The 21,992-nt window shown below is 40.1% G+C and overlaps 1 protein-coding gene across 3 annotated transcripts in view; it reads left to right on the plus strand.

Moving 5' to 3' along the window:
- bcar3 (BCAR3 adaptor protein, NSP family member) overlaps nucleotides 1-21,992 on the plus strand; it is a 79,784-nt gene that overhangs the window by 9,290 nt on the left and 48,502 nt on the right. Inside the window, exons 3-4 of one of the 3 annotated variants that reach the window (XM_076875674.1) lie at nucleotides 4,497-4,635; nucleotides 9,837-9,951. In XM_076875674.1, coding sequence (XP_076731789.1) covers nucleotides 4,546-4,635; nucleotides 9,837-9,951 — 205 coding nt within the window. In that variant the 5' untranslated portion in view covers nucleotides 4,497-4,545. Of the gene's footprint in view, nucleotides 1-4,496; nucleotides 4,636-9,836; nucleotides 9,952-17,477; nucleotides 17,583-19,007; nucleotides 19,178-21,992 lie in introns of those variants that run through there. The other 2 variants (XM_076875676.1, XM_004562057.5) reach the window with 2 other exon arrangements.

Below are 21,992 nucleotides of genomic sequence, written 5' to 3' on the forward strand. Positions count from 1 at the left end.
CCCACCTCAACGCCGTTTTTAGGATATTCTTGGTGATCCCACCTTTTTCATATTTATGCTTTTGGCACTGAGGGTATCTAATACGCATGTTGTCACTGTGTTTTTGTACTACCAGCTGCGAGGGCTCTGCTTTGAGCAGTCTGTTTTTATTTTGTCTCGTGACTGTGTGGTTTTTTTTCAAACGAGATCCTCCTCAGTTTGACTTTGTTACCACAAACTTTGTGTGAAGTTCACAACAGAGGTAAAGAGATTTAAACACCCCAGTTTAAGGAGGCAGGCAGGGGTTGGACCACCTGCACAGGACAGGTGAAGCAGAGAGTGTCCGGGGAGATGTGCAACAGAAGCAGAGGGAACATTTTACAAGATGAGAAATGGCACATTTAGGTGATTAAGGACTGTTGACAAGATTAAAAGACACGTCCGTCAGAGTTCAACAACATTACAGTTTGATTAAATAAAAAGTTTTTAAACTACACAAGGGTCATTTTCTCCTCTGATAGTAAGCATATTAAACATCAAGAAAGAAAGAGTATAAAGAAAAATAGTAAATGTGTGTCTAATTAAACTCTTCCTATGAACCTTATATCATCCTTTAATATGTTTGGTGTTACAAACTTGAAGAAGCACAGAAAAGATCATCAGACATTAATCTAATCAGTTTTCAGCCTTCATTCATATTGAAATGTTGAAATCTTCCCTGCTAGACCCAAGTGCAGCGTTTAACACCGTTGGCCATAACATGTTATTACAGCTATTATTAAATGGAGAGTCCTCTTCACACACTGAGGTTAATTATGAAGCTCCACAGGCTTCTGTGCAAAGACCAGTTTTGTTTACATTATACGTGCTTTAGAAGGCATAGCATACATTTTCACTGCTATGCATATGATACCCGCTTTTATTGGTTAAACCGCCGGGATGTCTTAGACACATAATGAGCTTTAATTTTCTGCTTCTAAGTTCAGATAGAACTGAGGTTATTGTAACGGGGCGTAAAAATCTTAGAAACACTGTGGCTAACAAGATCCTTACTCTGGATGGCATCGTCTTGAGCCGCCTGTTGTAGTGATTTGGTACATTATAAGTAAAATTGAAACATACAATCCCATAGCACAACATCAACATTTATTTATATACAAAAATAAAAATGCTTTTTCAGAAAAGAATTGTAACTTCACAATTCATCACCGGTTACGTGGGTACATTTTCTTTTTAAATGCACTAAATGTAGAATACATGGTTTGGTAAAATGTTGGTTACACGTTCTAAGAATGGAAAAAAATCAGTCTTTCAGAGAAAAAATTAGCAGCCACCTTTGTAACACTCTGCGACCAACCGTAGCTGTCTGATTTTCACCATGTCCAACCCTACCAGTTTGGTGTATGCCTCGGCGATGGCGTCAAAGACTTTCCTTTCCGATTTCAGTTCGTGCAAGAGAGTTTCCGCCACCATGCAGACTTTGACGTCGTCCATTTTGATGTTGCGAGCAATCAGCAGCCGTTGAATGGATGGAATGAAACGAGGGGTGAGGAGTCTTTTTCTGATGCTGTAATAATTTTCAGCGTAAAAGTCATCCTCCAACACTCGCGTACACTCGTGCTGTTTCTGGCGGGGTTGATCGGACATACAACCGTTGCATTCGTCAGTGAGGTACTTGTTGATTACTAGGTTGACAAGATGATACACCGCGGTTTTCACGGTATCGATGAACAAAGAAGATGCCCAACCGTCAAGCTCGTCCGCTTGCTGCGGCTTTTCCAAGGGGCGATAGGAACCGCGCGTGTCAGGTAATATTGTGCCCTCGTCCGCAGAACTTTCCTCCTCCTCCGCAGGGTGGCGCAGGGCTGTAGAGGCCATACTTCTCTCTGTTGTTGAGCTAAAAAAAAAAAGGTTTGAAGGAATGAGACGGCGGTCTTCTTTTTAAAATAACAGAAGGGGGGCGTGATCTGGAAGTGGGTTGATCTTAAAGGGTGCGGGTAGGTGTGGCAGCAATTTTCAAAAACCGTAGAGTGGGCCACTGTGTCTCTAGCAGCTGCAACTTTGGAAAAGAACGGTAATTCCCATCTGTTGGGCTTGAAATTCTCCATGAAAATGGCATCTTCCAGCCCTTCTGCTCAATCAACCATCAGAGTGACAGAACTTGGTACATATTTGGTACTTGGTACCAGGGATACTGAGCAATCTTTAGTCTCTGAAGATCCAGCCACGAACCCTGCATTTGAAGATTGGAGTGAAGACGCACCGTATTCACCAGTGTCAGAGTGGAGCACACCCCCCTCACCACCACAACTGTGGACTATGGACACTGACAACGAGGAAGCTCTGCCATTTAGATAATTTGTTTGCTGTGTCTGTAGATGCTATAGGGCTACTTTGTGATACAAGTCCTTTACTGACTTTAATCATCATTAGTGTCTTGTTGCATTGTGTGGCACAGTTGTACTCATAAAATTGACTTGGAGTAATGTTTAGGAAAACAATACAGCTTGATGGATCAACTCACGAATAATGTACGGAGATTAGTTATATTAGTGTGTGTGTTTGCAGCGGCAGTATAATACCATAATGAAATTGGACAGTAAAGTGAATGACTGTGGATTTGTGTATGTATGTGCACTCACACACAGAGAGAGAATAGGTGAGCTTGCACAGAAATGCTTTCACTGTAAGTTAATGGCCATATAGAGAATTTTATATCCGGATCAAATAAGTATTGGCTAGTTTTATTGACAGCATTTTTTTTTATATGATGTTTGCACAAATGAAAAAATATACTCAGTGTTAACGTTTGCTGACGTATCCAAAAAGCCTTAAACGTACAATCAGTTGTTTTTGGAGTTTATTACCGTATTTTTGGACCATAAGGCGCATTAAGCGAATTAAAACAGTCAGATAAGTCAAACTTAAGTCAAACAGATAAGTCACATTCAAATAAACATAAATATTCTTGACATTGTTACTTACAGTTAATTACTGGTTGTCAGCAGATTAGAAATGCAACCCTCCTGTCTCCAGATAGCTGAATGAAGGTGAGGCAAATGTTTCTGAGCGTTAAATGTAGTGTTTATTTTTTTCTATCCCTTCAGTAGTTAACTTCCTTCAGTATCCAGATTAAGGAGGAGTGAATATTTTTTCTGATGCCTATAATATACACTGTGTAGAGTATGTACTGTATATATGCTGGTGAGTAATATACAGAGATTACTCTCTCAAATGACCTCTATTGGGCTGAACTGGAAATGGTGTTAGACACTGAATGGAGTCCCTATACTGCGTGACTGACTCTTATTCTCTAATCTATATAATGGCACACACAGGTTAGATTAATATGGATGATGGATCCCAGCATTGGTTGATGTTGGTAGGTTCTGACAACCTTTGGGGATGTCACTGATAAAATGTAAATCCTCATAACGTCACTTAATGTGATTGGTTGGGGTGGGTGGGGGTCGCTGCGTGTGCTCAGTCACTCCGTCGTTGCTTGACAAGCTGTTAGATGTTCTGTCTTTATATGTGACATGCCACCACTCACACACACAGACATGCATGAACCACAATACCACCCCATATGTACTCTGCCACCTACATGACACAATATATAAATAATATGATCACACAGATGATACACAATGATACTAGCTTTCAAAAAGAAAAAGCGTAATGATGTGCAGCAAAGAGAGCGATTACAGATTTGTTCATCAGTCAAATGTTTCCTATTGAGCTCTTGAGTTATTCTGAATTGAGTGATTCTGAACACAGGTTACCAAAAATGCTCCAAAATAAGAAAATGTGAAATCCAAGGGAAGCGAATACTTTCTGAATGCATTTTATTATGTTTGACTATATGTTTGACTTGTGCTCATGTGTGAATGTTAGCTTGGGCTTCCAGATAAAATGATGTGTGGTGGTAATCGGTAAGGGCGTTTTGGTTATATCAGCGTTATTCCCCAGTATCATGTTCATTTTTAAAAATGATTTCAGGGTGTATCTTGGCCCTGGCAGCACAGGCACAGACAGTTTGATTTGCATTATCAGTATCAGTTAAGATTGAGACATCATCGCTCTGGGGTGTCCTGTAGCGATACTGCTAACAGCTCATTAGACCAATAAAGAGTAAGACTGAAGAAAAGTTGTCAGTTTAATATCATACAGATACAGACGGATATCATCCAGGCACACACAGAAATTAGTTTGGGAAATATTTATCATAGTTTGCGAGTCTTTTGCACCATTCAGTCCAGCTCATAATTAACTGGCAAATTCCAGAGCCATTAGTTACACAAGGTCACTAAGCAGAGAAACACTGATTAATCTTAGTGTATGTGTGAGAAACTGCATACAGCACCAAATCCGACACTGAAATAGGCAACTTGTAGTGTTAAAATTTGCAACTTAATTGTATTATTGTATTATATGTTTAACTGCTCATTAAACACATATTCTCTCTCTCTCTCTCTCCCTCTCTCTCGATCTTTTTAAAAAAAATTGTGTTTCAGTCTCCGAAAGAGTCAACTCTGCCTGCATCTGTGTGGTTGATCTGTCACCATGAAGCATCAGTCTATTTCCCGATGGTTGAGTCAGCTGGGACTGCCACAGTACTGCACAGCACTGGAGCAGGAATATGATGGCGTAGAGGTAATACAAGTACATGTGCGCACACAGCAGCACAACCCACATGTTTTTTAGCATCCGAGTTTTTAAATGACTCGTGAAGCTGTTGTAAATTATATAAAACAACAAGCTTAGAGGAAAACCTCTTGAGGAAAATGATGTTTACTGGAAAGTAAACATCATTTTCTAGCGCTCAAGAAAAGGTTTTCTGTTGGTAGTTAACCTGCCAACGCTTTAGAAGTGTTTTAGTGTTGATTGTTAATCATTTTAACTATGGTATTCAGACATGGTATAAAAATGCCAAAAATGACTGAAATTGCTACCAATGAGAGCGCGGGATACCGCTGATTAGAGATCCGAATCGGTTACCTAGGCAACCAAATGGCAATCGGCTTCAAAGTAATGTGTGACAAGTGAATCCATTCCAGTATGAGCCAGCTTAAAGGACATATAATACTTTTATCATTTTTACGTATATATTTTTAGTTTTGGTAGGTCTTGTCCTAAGTTGGGTGAAAAAACAAACAAACAAATCAAATACAAGAAGAACCACAAAAGGACTCCACTGATGATTTGGATAAACATTTTGAACTACAGAGGACATTTAAAAAAAAAATTAAAAACAGTTGTTTGAGCAGATAATGAGATTTGCATGATCATATATCAGATGTTGAGTTAATTTAAGTTGGAAGATCTATACAGACCTATACAGAGGGCACAACATCTTTGTTTCTCTAGAGAAAGTGACATGATTGATAGTAATAATATAAAAGGTGTTTTATTGTCCCCGTGAGCTGTAAGTGATAAATACATTGTAATTTGAATGAACTGACCTTTTTAAGTAGTCACACAATGTTTGCATTCCAACAACTGAAATAGTGGTTGTTATTAAGGCAGTTTCCCACGACTGACTACTAAAGCAGCCTTATAAAACTTCATCACCGGCCTGAATGGACAGCGATGTGGAGGCTGTTCAGCCATTACCCAACTTCATGCTGAATGGTACACAGCCTTTGGCTAGGGGACAAGATTCATGAGCCAATAAGACATGAATTATTGCGTTACCTCTAGCTAATGTTTACCCAGAATGCATCTGTGCACAGTGAAGGCATAATAGAGAAAATACAAGAAAGCTTGCGCAAGAAAAGGCTATTCTAGTCACGTTTAAATGAAAGAGTGTAGATATAAGTTGTTATGTGAAATATTTTCTCAATATTAAATGGATGAAATTCTGAGCGTAGATCTACATGTAGCTAATGCTTTAGGATGTACACTGTGTATTTTTTTTTCAGTGTAAAGGAAAGTCTCTGTAAGGTCTGACATATATACTTAAGGTGATGGTGAGGAGTTGTTTGCACTTCTTGTTACACTGTAATTGCTGTTATGGGAGGATAAAACTAAGAACTATCCCCTACCTCTTTCTTGACCATCCTCCATTCATAATGAAGTCAGTGCAGTGTTGCTAACCTTCCTATTCATATTAGAACAACAACATGAGGTTCAGTGCCTCTGAGCCATCCATGCTTGTGAAAACAAACCTAACTAAACTAACATCATTAACACAGCCTTTGCCAGTGTTGGGGTCATTATTCCAAAAAAGTAATGTATTACATGCTACTTCTTACTGTTCTTGCAGTATGTTACTTAAAGAGAAAGTAATTTGTTACACTACTAGTTACATTACTTTCTCGTTACTCCGTGAATTGACCTAAAATGCATCGTCATGTAATTACCAGCTAATAACATAAAGGTTGGGTTACAGTTCCACACACCAACACAAATCTCTCTGCTAATGTAGACGCACATAGAGCTTTCTTTTAGGGTTTACATAAGAAGAAAGCTGACAACACAACATGAAAACATCCCTAATAGACTTTAAAGCCATTGTGATTCTACTTTAGAAACATGCACAGGTAGAAATGGAGAATGGAAGTCTGGCTGTATGTCAATGCCTTTGTTGAAGTTCAGCGTCTGGGTGCTGGACTGCGATTAGCATGAACTCAGCTTTATCGTCTTTCTGGGTTCTTTGCTATCTTTGTGTTAGCAATATAATGTGGTTGTTTCTGTACTTGATGTTGTTAGCACTTAACCGTCACACTCTTATCCTTTCTAAGTATGTACTTTGATTATAGTAACACGTTAAACCCAAAACTTCTTGCTGCAGTAATGTTTTTTTTAATATCTGCCTGGATGTTGGATGTTTGCTTGGGTTCTCTCCGCTTCCTCCCACAGTCCAAAGACATGCAGTTAGTGGGGTTAGATTAACAGGTCATTCTAAATTGTCCATAGGTGTGAATGTGAGTGTGGATGGTTGTCTGTCTCTGTGTTGAGAGGATAAGAGGAAGAGAATGGATGCATGTATTATAGATTTTGAGGTGATGATGATTCTTGATTTCTCTTGATTATCCACAAAACTACAGTTAACAGTTAACGTACAGCATTTAGTTAGAGAACATGGATGTTGTCTTTCTCAGCCCCACCTTATAATTTAACCTGTGTCTCCACTGGAGATAGAAGTGCTGCTTTTTTAAAATTTTCTGCCACGTGATTCAAATGTCAAAGAGTTTGACATTTAAATTCAACAGGCCATTTTATTACCAAAAATATCGATTCATGCAGTATTTAAAAAAATTCCAGATCACTGCGCCACAGTGAGATGTTTAATGTCCGGAAACATCCCCACGTCTCTGCTTGCCTTTTCATTTACTTGCACCTTCATTGTTGAAATAACATTTACGCTGGCAAAACCAACATCCACAAGTGCTATGTCAACTCTCCACAGGACTGGTATGGGAGTTCATATTGTTGTTCAGCTCTGCGTGATGTGGACAACAGAGAAAAAAGAAAACATGTCAACTTGCTGTTCCATGCAGACTGAGATGAGAAAGACAGGAGAGGGAGGGAGAGATTCTGAGATAGAGAGAGACAGACAGAAAGACTTATCTCTCTCTCTCGCTCCCCCTCATGCACACACCTTGAACTGTGTGTGTGTGTGATGAGCTGAACAAATGTAGTATCTTTCTTGACTTGCCAACATGTTATTATTGAGCTGTTTAGGCATGTTGAGCCCAGTGACCATCTGTCACATGTGTTGTACGCACCTTGATAAACTCAGGTTCATCTCTTGTAATTTTCTTTTTTTCCCTTTTGTTTTTCGTGTGTGTGTGTGTGTGTGTGTGTGTGTGTGTGTGTGTGTGTGTGTGTGTGTGTGTGTGTGTGTGTGTGTGTGTGTGTGTGTGTGTGTGTGTGTGTGTGTGTGTGTGTGTGTGTGTGTGTTTCCGTTTCCCATTCAGGGTTATTTTTTTTTAAACAGTTTCCTCCTTTGTGTGCACTTTTGTGCACGGATGAGGCAGAGTTGGTTTGTGTGCATGTATTTGGCTACTTGTGGATGCAGGTGAGCAGTTTCTTACTTGCAGTGTGCTTGTGCGCCCTTTCACTGTGATTTTAATTTGTCTGTGTGTGTTTACATTCATGGGTGCCCACTGCATGCTCAGAGTCTAAATAGAGCAGTGTTTGTCATGAGCCATGAGAATAGTCATATTGTTGAGCAATCAGAACAAAAAGCCCTTGGTCTGAGCTCAGAGCAGCGTGTGATGACACACTGTGTCACATGTACATGTCTGTGTGTGTTGTGGGGGTTTTTTGGGTGGGTTTCTTTTTTCCGTTTGGTTACAAGCGTACTATAGAAGGTTGGGTTATGGTTCAAAGATTTGGTAGGTCTCTACTTCAAAGGTCATGTAAGTTAATAACACAGCGAGTGTGGAAGTGTGGCAGGGTGTGTGTTAAGACAGTGTAATGACAGCAGCAGGATGAGAGGTGGAGATGACACTTTGGAAGATAAGAGGTCACTTGTGGTCTCAGCCTTTTTATTATGCACTGCTTTCTGAAAATCTTGTGAATGCCATAACTCAAGATGGAAGTCATCTAGGATCTTCAAATATATATCATACGTGCATCTATTAGTAGGCTGAGGGGCAGCACTGGTGCCTGCCAGTATTTTTGTATTTATTGCTCTTGATGTGTTTTATTCTTGTTGTTGGGCTTAACAAGCACCTGAGTGCAAAATACAATTTCACCTCATGCGAATATTTGCTGGAATGACAATAAGAGCCTTTAAATAAGTATTGGAATAGTTAAAATCCAGTTAAAAGTGGCAGAAATGGTTTTGCTTTTTGACTTTTCTCTAACAGACAAAAGGATCAAAATATTACAGACTGTAAAAATACTGCTGCTCAGTACCCCAGCACCACCCACTATGACCTCAGTAAAACCACAAGTAGAATTGTTGCGGCAGGGAAGGCGGACGCACCTGCACGGCATCACAGTCACGCCTCGCCAGCTTGGTGTAGGGTCCTGTCATGTTGTCTTTGTGGGTATGTGTGGCTGGCAGCTAGGGAGCTGCAGCCGTGGAAGTGTGTTAGAACGCAAACGTAAAAAAAATATGTTGGAGAATGCAGAATTGTGGTCACGCCATGCCTCATTCCTGCCACAGTTGCCTTTTTCACAATGTTGACCAAAAAAATGACAATGTAGGAGATTCATTTCAGAATTGACGGCAGGTCTGTTAGATTGGTTTGGATGCATTAACTGGGAATTATATTTTTGCATTAACGGTATTCTGCAGGTATGTTGTAGCCCAACCCAGCAAAAACCATGTTTGTCTTCTATCTGAAAATGAAACTCTGTTCAAACTGAGATGAAATTTTAGTTGTGTGAGGGTCCAATGAGTCCTCTAGACTCAGTTTATGCAAAACCTGTGTTTAAAAAGTGTAAATATCAGTAAAACCATAAGTCAATGCTTTACTGTAGGCTGGGACACAGCTTATTTGAACCTAATATGTAACTGATACGATACAGGGACAACATAGTATATTTTTAAACTGTTATTTTTATTTGAAAAAATGAATTCACATCTATGATCCAGACATCATCTCACAGTAAAACATGCAGACTATTTAACTTCACGATGGTTAAATGCAGCTTTGTTTGTTTTGTACACCTTGAATTAAAGGATGCAGTTTCTAGGGTTAATTTGCCCCAACAACAAACTGAAACGCTGAGCAGAAAGTTGCTGAAAGCTGTCGACTGCTCCACAGAACTTCGTAGCCTGTGGTAGTTTGAAACATTTCAGCGGTTTAGTATTTATTTTTAAGATACAGTATCCAACACTATTTCTAGAGCAGGTTGATTTTACATGCACGTTTTTGTTTGCTTATATTTTCCAGGATCTGCTTCACCTCACAGAGTATGACCTCTTGGTGCTTGGAGTCCACAATCACCTCCACCGCCTGCACCTTCTTACTTCTCTACGCCTCCTTCAAGAGCGAGAGAGGAGGAGAGGTACTCTTGCACTCCAACACGCTGCCGGATGCCTAAACACTTTTTATCTTACCTGATCTTTTCCATCAAGTTGTTGATTCTGGATCTGTGTTTGATTTGATTCCTGGTGTGCCCAGCGACTAGACAGAGACAGAAGCATTAGTGTCATGTAAAGACTTGCTTGTGCCTGGGGGTCGCTGGTCACACACACACACACACACACACACACACACACACACACACACACACAAAGCATGTGAACCAAAGCTGTCAGCAACTAGGGAGAAGAGTGCTGAGGCCTGCACTCCTGCTGGGTTTAATCACTTTTGGAGGTGTGCATGTATGCATGCGTGGATGTGCTTTTTAGTGTGTTCGTGACAGACTGCTTTGTTTGCTCTGGTTCCCATGCATTATAAAGTGAAATCTAGCTGTTGTCTTGGTGACTGCTGTATAAGTAAAGTCACTAAATAATTGTAGTGGATCTTGTTGGCTGTTGCTACATGTTATCATACATGCACAACAGCAGGCATAATCAGAAGATGCAAACTTGGGGCAAAATAGCCACTTTGTGATCAAAACACTGCGCCCGCTGCATCACTTACAAAAAAAAACAACCCACAGTGTCTTTCTTGGCTGAACTTCTGAACATTTTTCAGGAGCCAGACTTTCTGAAGTTGTTAAGAGGAAGCAGGGACTATAAAGAGTCTCCTCCTGTCTCATAGTAAACCTAGCAATTTGCAAACCCATCTGGTATGAAGTGTCTAAAAAACAAAACACGCAAACAAAGAGACCTCAAGTTACCGTAAGTATAAAAACATTTGACTTTCTGCATCTGGTTTGGCATAATTTAGGTTTTGTGGAAGTTTGGTTTTACTGCTGGTCATTTAGCAGTAAGGTATTTCTTTTTCCTTTTTCAGTATGTTTTACTATGCATATCTGTTGTGTTGCCTGGGTTTATTTTGAAAATGTGCATGAATGAGGATGGATGACCTACTAACTGCAGACCAAATCTACAAATGGGTACAAAGAAAGTAACTTGAAACTGGACTCTGTACAGTCCTGTGAAATGTGCTTCCACAGGAATTAAGAGGGAATCTAGCAGCCAGGTGCCTTATGAAGGCAGAGGCTTTGGTAGTTTGCTGGTCTGGACCATATAACTGTGTGTTAACACAATGTTCAGGTCAAAACATGAAATGCTCAGAGAAATTGCAAAAAACCCAAGAGCAACATTTCAGACTGTGAGGCCTCAGTTAACATGTTAAAGTTCATGATGGCACAGTTGGAAAAAGACTGAAAAAGTCTGGCTTGTTTGAAAGTGTGTCCATCAGAAAACCTCTTCTTTCTAAAAGAAACATGGCAGCATCGTATAGGTTTTCAAAATGAACCACAAGACTGAAACAATGGGCCTCATTTACTAACAGCGCGTGGGCACAAATCTGTGTATAATTCATGCCTATGAAAAATTAATGTACAAATCAGTGATTTACCAAAACATCTGTACCTGAATTTATGTGTACTTACAAACAAACATGACAAACAATATGACTAATAAACAACAACAAAACAGTACCTCTCACCATGTGCATGAATAGTAATAACACCAATAATAAGGATATTTCCTTTTTGTCATCATTCGTTTTCCCAAAAATATTATAAGCCACAAAATGCTCAGGATCACTGAATTACAAATAAATACATTTTTAAAAGTTAAATTGCAACGAAAGAAAACGAAATACTGATGGAAAAGCTGTGGACTTTAATGTTTTAATTTAAACATATTCCAGTATTCCTTACCTCATTATATGAATTATAACTATCATTGCTAGATTTCATGACTTATATTTACAAATAGTGGAAACTCTTTTTTTTTATTATCATTATTATTATTATTTTATTTTATTCATTGACAAGTTGTCATTACCTGTGAGTGAAACTGGAGCACTGATGCCAGATATGTAGACGAGGCATATAATGAGCAGTTTACCTATCATTACAGCTCACCCCTTATAAAAACATTTATTTTCACATTCCTGGGATCACTGCGTGACCACTGTTGGAGACCTGGCCTACAGGCTGACGACTGCTGCTGAGATGAAATGGCCTCTGGTGGAAATCACTCAGTCACCAACTACTGTGGTATTATCTGTCTGCCTGGCAGGCTGCCAAGCTTATCATTATCACAGAGTCCAGTTTTGTTCAGCTAATAGCATCTCTCTTACACACACAGACACACACACACTGCGTTTTCATATCTTAGTGGGACATCTAATTGACATAGTGCCTTCCTTAGCCGCTTACTCTAACCCTTAGGTTACGGTCAGGTTTAGCCTAACTGTAACCTTGACACTAAAACTACATTTTGGGTCTCAAAAATGCCTTTAAATTCGTGGGCACGAGCATTTTGTCCTCATAAGGGCTGTTAGTTGGTATAGCAACATTCCAATTTTTGGTCCCAACAGAGATACGTAATTTTTTTTTCTTAAGAATATAACGTGAACTCACAGACTGCATTCAGGCATATATTAATTTCATCATATTACTTTTTTTTAATTGGTGTGTGTGTGTGTGTGTGTGTGTGTGTGTGTGTGTGTGTGTGTGTGTGTGTGTGTGTGTGTGTGTGTGTGTGTGTGTGTGTACCCACCCACAGGCATGTGTGCAGCAGGTACTTTCCTTAACAGCAGGTATTAAAAAGCAGTGGAGAAGAAGAGATGTTCTAATTAGAGCATTTAGAGGGTGAAATAGGAGGCATCAGTAAAACCCCCACATGCATGCTCATGCCTCACATATTTGAGGCATTTTATTTTGAGGCACTGTTTTGTTACAGCTGTTTGTGTCATTGAGGCTATTCTGTGTATGCTGTGTTAAAATTCCATGTTTAAATACCTGAGCTCGGTAGTTGTTTGAGAGGTTTTTTGGGGTTTTGTTTTTTTCTTTGCATATAGGTTTAATTTCAGTTTATAACCACATTCATTAGCATTATGTGATAATACCGTGGCATCAGCATGGGAAGCATCAAGGTGTACATAAGCACATATTAATGAATACTTTTATATTCCTTTCAGGACTGTGGTTTACAGCACTCAGGTTTATCGAATCAGCGCTGTACTCTGAAAGTAACAGGACTGTGTGTGCTCTTTTCATCTTTCAAGTTCAAATTCCAGTCATGTGCTAAATATTTTCAAGGTGATGCACTTGAACACGCTCAATGTGTACCTAGCTGCATGGATGGTTTTACATAATGAGTCGCCATCTTTGAGCTTCCTCGCCCTACCTGGTCACTACTTGCCAAATAAGCAGCAACAAAAGTAGAGGCTGTACTGTAAACACTACAACCAAATATTTGAAATGTGACTGTTGATGCAGCAGTGTCTGACAGTAGATCTATTACGTCCTCTGAATCAGGCTGTTTTTTCGTGTGCCTCACCTCGCTGTTCACTCCTGTCAGGACTACCTGTCTTGGACTATTTGTCATGTTCCTCTGTGCATTTATAAGCAGCTTTAGTTGTGTTGCAGACACTGTCTTGTTTTGGGAGGCTGCTGAAGGGAGCATTGATGCTTCAGGGGTTAGTTTGGACAGCAACGTATGCAGCTGGTGTGCATCAAAGTAACATCCTCATGGTAAGAGACATAGTTCTAGACGGACATGTAATGTTAGCGTAAATGAGATTTCACTTTGTTTGCTGCTGCTTTTTGTATTTGATCACAATGAGAGAGAGGAAGGGACAGCATGAATGTGACTTAATGAGACTTGACCTCGATTTACAATTTGGAAGAAACTGTGACTTTGTTACGAACAGCAGGGAGTAGAACAAGAACCAAATCAAGTCTTTTTAAACAGAATCTGGCGCAGTTCGCAGTGGAGACCTGCAGATTCTCAGTGCACATCACATACAGTTTATGTAAAAACACAAGATGCGTGCACTGAGTTTACCTCACAGACATTCTTCGTACTAAATATTAGATAATTCTCGGTGCCGGGCTTCAGGCTGGTTAATCTCCCTTGTGAAGGTGATAGACTCATCAACATGACCTTCAGTTAATACTAAGTGTACTATAAACATCTTCCTGTTTCTGTCTGCATGTGTCAGTAACACAAACTCAGCTGTCAACAATTCTGCTCTTATCTCACAAATGTCAAAACAGGGAATATCTAGCTCCCAGATTTATCCAAATGGTCGAATTCTTGGAGAAAAAGTAAACTTTAAAATGTTCCTTATGTACTTCTGGAATCTGTCCAACACTGCTGCTATATGCTTCCATGTCAGTGTCACGTTGTGAAAACCGCTCGAGGTCCTGTGAAATTAAACATTCACTATTTTAACCATCTTAACAAATGACCATGTTTGTCCTTTTCTGAAAAACAAAGCCACTCTTCATTTCTTTATATTTTGCGAGGAGAACTAGGATTTATTCTGCAAACTTTTTTGGAATTGCACTATATAAAGGAAAAAATGGCGTTTGTACAGCTAGATCAGTGTTTGGTATGAACATCTTTATTCAACTCTGCCCGAACTTTCTTAGGCAAGCTTTCTCCTAATTTCTGTATTTACTCTTCAGGAATAGTTCTCCAGGCTTCTTGAAGGGCATTTCAAAGTTCCTCTTTGGGTGTTGGCTCCCTCCTCTGTGTATGTTCGTGACGATTTGAACTAAACATTTTAAATGTGGATCCATCACTACATAAGGGCTGTTGAAACTGATTTTCAGTCCAGTTCTTGTGTAATTTGGCATACCTCAGCCTTTTCTCTCCATTTCCCTTCCTCAGTAATGGCTTCTTGACAGCCACCCTTCCACTGAGACTGTTTCTGATGAGGTGAGTAGCAGGGGAATGGAAAGAGCACATTGCTTCGCTCAGGTCCTGTGTCAGGTCTTTGCTGGATTATTTCCTGTTTTTTAAGGACGTGATGTTCAGATACTGTTCATTTCATGTAGATAGTTTTTAGGTCTGTCACTTCTCCTTTTGCCATTTTTGTAGCTTCAACTAAAGGATTTGTTTTATTTATTTGTTTGTTTGTTTTTTCTTTTGTGATAGCCTGCTCGTAACACAGTACACAAAGATGGCCCTATATACAATTTAACATAAGTTCTTTAAGTTGTCTGTTATGTATAGACGGCACTGGTTTATTCTTTGAGTTAGGTGTGTTTTATTATGATTGAATGAATCATAGATCAATGTCATTGTAACTATGACAGTGTGAATAACACTGTATTTGGTCCTTTTTTATGAACACATTCAATAAATGACTAAAGATTGCACGTAGCAATCTTTATGGAACACATTATACATAAATGTGTTTGCAGATGACACCACCGTCATTGGCCACATTCAGGATGGTGATGAGTCCACATACCAGCAGGAAGTTGAGCGGCTGGTACTCTGGTGCAGTCAGCACAATCTGGAGCTGAACACTCTTAAGACTGTAGAGATGACAGTGAACTTCAGGAGACATCCCTCAACTCTGCTCCCCCTCACCATATCAGACAGCCCTGTGTCGACTGTGAAGATCTTCAAGTTCCTGGGTACAACCATCTCCCACCTGAAGTGGGAGACCAACATCAACGCCATCCTCAGAAAGACCCAGAAGAGGATTTACTTCCTGAGACAACCCCTAACCCTACAGTCTTCCAAAGGAGCTGCTAATCCAGTTCTACACTGTGGTCATTGAGTCCGTCCTGTGCTCCTCCATCACAGTCTGATATGGAGCAGCCACTAAACAGGACAGGAGCAGACTGCAGCGGACTGTACGGGCAGCAGAAAGGATCATCAGCGCCCCCCTGCCCTCCGTCCAGGATCTGTACCTCTCAAGAACCAGGAAACGGGCAGGGAAAATCATCACAGACCCCTCACACCCTGGACAGAGACTTTTTGATCTGCTGCCCTCTGGCAGACGGTATAGAAGACTGCAGTCCAGGACCACCCAACAGTTTCTTTCCCCTCGCCATCTCCCTCCTAAACAGTTGACCTGTCACACTGCTCCCACTGCCAGACTACAACTGCACCTTATGTACATTCTGTAGTATTCATTCCACCTCATTTCATTTCTGTCATCCTGTATTCTATGTATATAAGTTTAGATTGGTTATTTATGGTTGGTTTACACAGTGTGTGTGTGTGTGTGTGTGTGTGTGTGTGTGTGTGTGTGTGCGCGTAATTTACATTGCTGTGCTTGAGAGTCACCATCTACCGGAACCAAATTCCTTGTATGTGTCTGCACATATACATGGCCAATAAACACGATTCTGATTCTGATAAGCTGCTGTAATTGACGTATTGACTGACGTAGCTGTTCCACAGAAACCATGACTGCATAAGTCAGAAACCAGCAGATTTAATTCTACCTGAACTGATTCTTCAGCCAAAGACCTGCCTTTTCTTTTTTCCTTCTTTTTTTTTTTTTTTTTTTTTTTTTTTTTAAGACCCTGAGGCTGCAACGGAGGAATGAGGAGTGGCATTAACAGAGAAATGTTTACTGATCAGAAATACACACATGGAAAGACAAGCATCTGTAAACAGAGCTATAAGAAAAATAAAGGAGCAGCAAGGAATAAGGAGCTGATGGAGAGAAAAGTAAAAATGGAACAAAGGTTGAAATCTATGCTTGATTTTTCTTTACTTCAGAGCTTCCTATTGAGAAGCAAGAGGAATACCACAGAATGAGGGAAGTGACTGTAATAAACTTGTAATAGCAGATCCTGTTCTTTGCAGGAAGCAGCTTCAGTTGGGAGTGACGCCAAGCCCATCTACTTAATGGTTTACTTGCACCCTGGTGTGTATGGGTGGAAAAACGGTGCCAACCTCAAAGTGCCAGCAAGGCTTTGTTCCAGTGTGCTACCTTAGTGTCCATGTGTCAAAGGAGGGTTTGGGCTAAGGACTAACACCAACAGGAAGTGCAGGAAATGGCTGTTATGGTGTGGTAATCTCCAAACATTTTTTAAAAAAAAATCTAGTTATGTAAACAGTTTGTTTCTCCACTTTTCTAAAAGATAAAGCTTTGATGTTGCACGCTTCCTAATATTTAAGCAATCAAAAACAAGAAGAAACAGCAAATTCAATCAAACTTCAAACAGCAGGAAATCACTGGTGCTTTGTAGACATTGTAGTGCTAATTTAATCTGTTTTGCTTTAGAGTGACATTTCAGCCCCAAACTCCAAGTATGTCGTGGTGTTTCAAATTGGTAAAACAACTTTACCTCATCAAAGTTTACAAGACTTGTGACTCTTTTTTTTCCATTGCATTATTGCCACATACTCATTTACCGTAAACTATAGATGCACCTCTGTGTGGGCTTAGATGAAAGGGTGGTTGCGTTTTCATCACAAAGACATGTGCCACTCAGTTTGGAAGGATAATGCTTCTGCTCCTCACTCCAGGCCCTCACATTTTGGGAAGCTCAGGTGATTCAGGAGATGATGACAGATTATACTTCTGACTCACCGTGCTGCTTTCTGGAAATACCACCCTTGCGTACAACATGCCAAGAATTTTTACATGCCTTTGTGAAAAGGCACTTTAAAACAAAATCTGCTTCAGATGCATTTAGCTTTTACTTCCAAATAGCACTCCACGCAGGCAGGAGTCCAGGAGCAGCTTCTAGGCTTTGGCCTCTAACATTCACAGTGTGCTCTCTGTTCATCGTCAAGAAGAGGGCAAGAAGTAAGTTTCGTTTCTTTTTTTTAATTTAAGGAGATAATTTGTTAGTGACCAGATTTACTCAATATTTGTGGTGTTTTTTTTAAGAAATGCAAATCTTTAACTAGTTGTGCTGCCTCACTGCAAATACTGCTAACAGGCAAAATCAAAATAGAGGATAAAATGCAAATGTAATTTGGCTTGGGCTTTCAGTTTCTCTATAGCTCCTTCCCCAGGTTATAGAAATCACTTGATCCCTTTATAGTAAAGGAGTCACAGAGCTAAATGTAAAAATGTTCATTGTTTTGTTTATCATTCTTATGGTTTATGACCAGATTTTACTAGAAGGCATGATCAGACACAGACAGGAACAAATTATTTAAATCACTTAGAAATCAAACCAGAAGATTTGGTACCTGAAATTTTTGTGTGTGTCCTCGTTTTTATTTCAAACCTGAAAAGTCAGGCGCAACTTCTTATAAAAGTACAAACTGAAAGTTAGTGCCTTTCTTCCTGCTGGGCGATAATGTCGTGTCCCCAAATGTTGGAACATTAATGAATACCTAAAACCTCTGAACTGCAGGTAAAAGAGAAATTAAAAACAATATTCAGGTTCCTCAGTTTTGACAAATGTAGTGTGAACAACTTGAGATCAAAACACATGCATGTATGTAGCATTTTTGTGTGTGTGTCTAATGTGGGTCATCTGATCATCCTGGCTTTCACCGCAGCAGGATGGGCTTATTGTATTGTCTGACAGGAAACGCACACACTCACACATAAACATGCATGTGTGCACGTGTCTGTGTGTTATCACCTCTAGACAATACAGAGGAACAGGAGCACAAAGACAGGAGAGTGTTGTCCTGAGGGCTGGCGAGCAGAGCCGCACACACATTCAAACAACACGGGCTAAAAATGAGCTCATACCTGATGTAATGACACAAGGAGAGCTCTTCTTCTTGCTTCTTCTCTTTCACAGATGAAATTTAATCATTCTCGCCAGCATTCCTGTTAAAAGAATGCACCAAAGTAGACTCTAAACTCTACTGATTTATGTTTCAGCTGACACTGAGTCAAGTGCTTAAAGTCCATGAGGCTTGAGAGCGCCTTAGGTTGCTCAAACGTGCAACATTCATGCCAAGACCACATTTTTCAGCCTCTCTGCAAATAGCAACATTAGGTCACCTCTAAATCTTCTTTAAGTACCAGACTAGTTGGTGGTGTTGGTGTCAGAGGTACCAAAGAAAAAGGTTGAGAGCATGAAATATGAGGCTGTGAAGGCAATACGGAGGAGGGGGAGATGGAGGAGAGGAGGGTATGTGGGAGTTTTCTTCTGTGCTGGGGGGTAGAAGACAACTCTGCTAAAAGAGAAAGAAAACTCCTCCCAAACACAGAAGTGCATGAAAGGCGGGGCTGAGAGCTCACAAATCACTCCCCAAAGAGAGGAGGAGGAGGGCAGAGTTTGTGACAATGCTGCGCTACTTGTTGTTGCCCATCCAAAGGAGCCGGTCAGCAATTTTTAGCTAGTCAGTCATTCAAATTATGAAAGTCAATAAGTTTGTGAAGTGAGAGAAAAGGGCAGCGATCACACACTGAGGAGGAGCTCACACTTGCAGGTAGGAATGAGAAGTTTGTAGGAGCACACTTGTATGCAGTGGGGTGTAGGAATGTGTATGTGGGGAAGTTGACAGCAGAGGAGATGGAGCTGAGGCAGCTATCTTTATGATCGTCTTCTGAATGCAATTTTTTTCCCCCGTTTGTCTGTTTTTCTACTTGTTACTTTCTTTCTCTGGCTGCTGTTTATCTCCCTACGCCGCTGTGCTTTCCCTTCATCTCACAGCTGTCTGTCCGTCCATCCCTCTTGGTTTCCTTGTTTACAGCTCCCAGTGAGTAAAATTTACTCTGGGATTTTTTTTTTTGAGCAATAAGTTGCCATCCCAAGGCGCTGGGTGTAACTGCGGTTGCTGGGATTGGTGGTGTTAGCTGTGGAAAACCCAGCAGGAAATAATTACACGAAATATGAAAGATAAGACCAACGGCATTTCTTTCATCATTTTCTTTTTCTTGTTAGGCTCGCTCACTTAAGCATTTGCTTATCCTGACTCGATGTGATAAATGACTCAAAAATCTGGCTGCTTGTCAGAGATGGCGTTGCTTAACACTTTACAACACCTAAAATTAGTCGTTGCTAAATACGAAGATGATGAATATGTGTTTGTGACATATGACTTAAAAGATTTGTGAGTTTAAAACAAAACTGTAAATTAAAAGCTCTTATCAGACAGCGCTTTGCTGTTTTGCTCACGATCACTTTGACAGGTCGAGGCTGAAACTCTGACCTCTCAGTTATGAGATCACATCTTTAAACAGCAAGCCACCAACTAAATGATGACAGAGTCAGGCATGTGTGTCTGTGTGGTGTTGATGTTGGGGGGGGGAACACATGTATGCAGCAGGTTGCTTCAGACATTAGTCAGTGTCATGTCTGAACTTCTCAGTGGAGTTGGAGTAAACCAATGAGATTCAGCCTTTAATGCTAAAATGTGTCTGTGTCAGATGCAAGGAGCACAGATTTGTGACGGTTGTGTGTTTCCAGGGTCAGTATTGTATGTGTAGTGTTGTGTTACTTGGATTCCTTGTGGTGTCAGTTGTTTGGTATTCCAGTAAGCCATCAGCACTATACAACCTACTAATCTTTGCAAAGACAGAGACCCTGCATAGCTGGAAAAGGGGGAAAAACAGATATTTATGGTCTTTATTTAAGTACATTGCTGCATTACTTGGTCATCACCAATATGTGGTACTTTAAATCTGAAGAAAATATTGTACATTTTCCTCTAATGCTTGCATCCGATGCCCAGAAGACTTTAGAGAGACACAAACATGTGACAAATACAGAGAGTACGATCCAGATTTATCCATCCAGCAGTATACTAAATAATATAGTTGGGAACTTTGAAGCATCTGGGCTAGACACAGCATCTTCAACATCAGTGATGTGGATTGTGTCAAAGAGGCTAAGTATTTTTGAATTAAACTTAGAACCTGCAATTTTTCTTTATTAAAGCAGTAAGACAGATGACGTGGAAATATGGACAAAAACAGCACAATGGTACCTTTCTACTATGCACATTACATGATGTTTAATGACATTTTAAAAAAGCTTTACAAGATTTGAAATGGTGTTACAGGTACCCCTCGTCCTTATGCTAAGCTCACATCATTATCCTCTAGCTCTAACCTTTCCTTATTGTTGTACAGACAAGTATGAAAAGGCTTGAAGTGGGATCAGTCTTGCCATCGAACTGTCAGAGAGAAGGCAAATGGGTCTGTTACCCAAAATGTCAAACACTGATTTAGTCATTTATGTGAAGAAGTGTTGGGTGGCTGCGCTTCAGGAGGTAGAGGAGATCATCTACTAATCAGAAGCTTGGTGGTTTGATCACTGGCTTTTTGGCAAGAGACTGAACGTCGAGTTGCTCCGATACAACCATTGGAGTGTGAATGCTAGGTGTGAAACACTTGGACACAGAAATAAGCCCTTGTATGAATGTGCGTGTAAATGGGTAATTGGGGCTTGTTGTAAGAAGCGGTTGGGGTGATCAAATTAAGTATGTAAGTGCCAATCAATTTACATTTAGAGTAACATATTTAGCAGGTTTTTTTTTTTTTTTTCCTGCTTCATATCGATCCATTTGGGATCCTTTTGAGTCCACATGTAGTTAATGTAGTGGGTATGTGCTACCTTACCTTACTTAACCTGTTTCCTGTTTTTGTTCTGCCTGTTTTCTCAACAAAAGCTTGAGTAAATGAAACCAATCACTGTCCTGGTGATTTTCCTTTTGGAGATAAGCCAGAATTTGTTATACAGCCTGGCTTGCACTATCCGTGCTTCCTTGTAAGTAGCATAGCTTTAGTTGTGAAATAACAATAAGATGACAGTGATAACACTAACCAATGCTTCAGGCATATATAGCCTTTAATTTGATCAATTTAACAAATAATTAAATATATCAGCTTTTTAATTCAATTGTTTACACATGAGAAGATGTCAGAAGTGCATCCCACAATGCAGTGCAATCTTTGTAGTTCAAACATCATTTGAAACTTGGTTTCAGATTTAAGGTTGCAGGTTCTTCCTGACAGTTCACTCTGCATCTTTTACTGAAGTGAAAATCTACAAGCTCCATTCATCACCTACTCAGCTGCCACTTCGTGCAACTGTCTGACAGTGTGGTGTACAGTGACTGTACAGTTAAGACTGATGCGTAAATGTACAAAATGAGTGCACATGCTGAGGGGAAGTTAGGTGTGACTGTCTGACAGAGTGAGAGATGTGCACAAAGGTTTAGAAGTATGAAATGGCAGCTACTGCTGTGGGATTTAATAAGAGCCTCATTAATATGTTAAACACATCTCTCACACACACAC

The sequence above is a fragment of the Maylandia zebra genome, linkage group LG17 (genome assembly GCF_041146795.1).
Source record: "Maylandia zebra isolate NMK-2024a linkage group LG17, Mzebra_GT3a, whole genome shotgun sequence".
Classification (NCBI taxonomy): domain Eukaryota; kingdom Metazoa; phylum Chordata; class Actinopteri; order Cichliformes; family Cichlidae; genus Maylandia; species Maylandia zebra.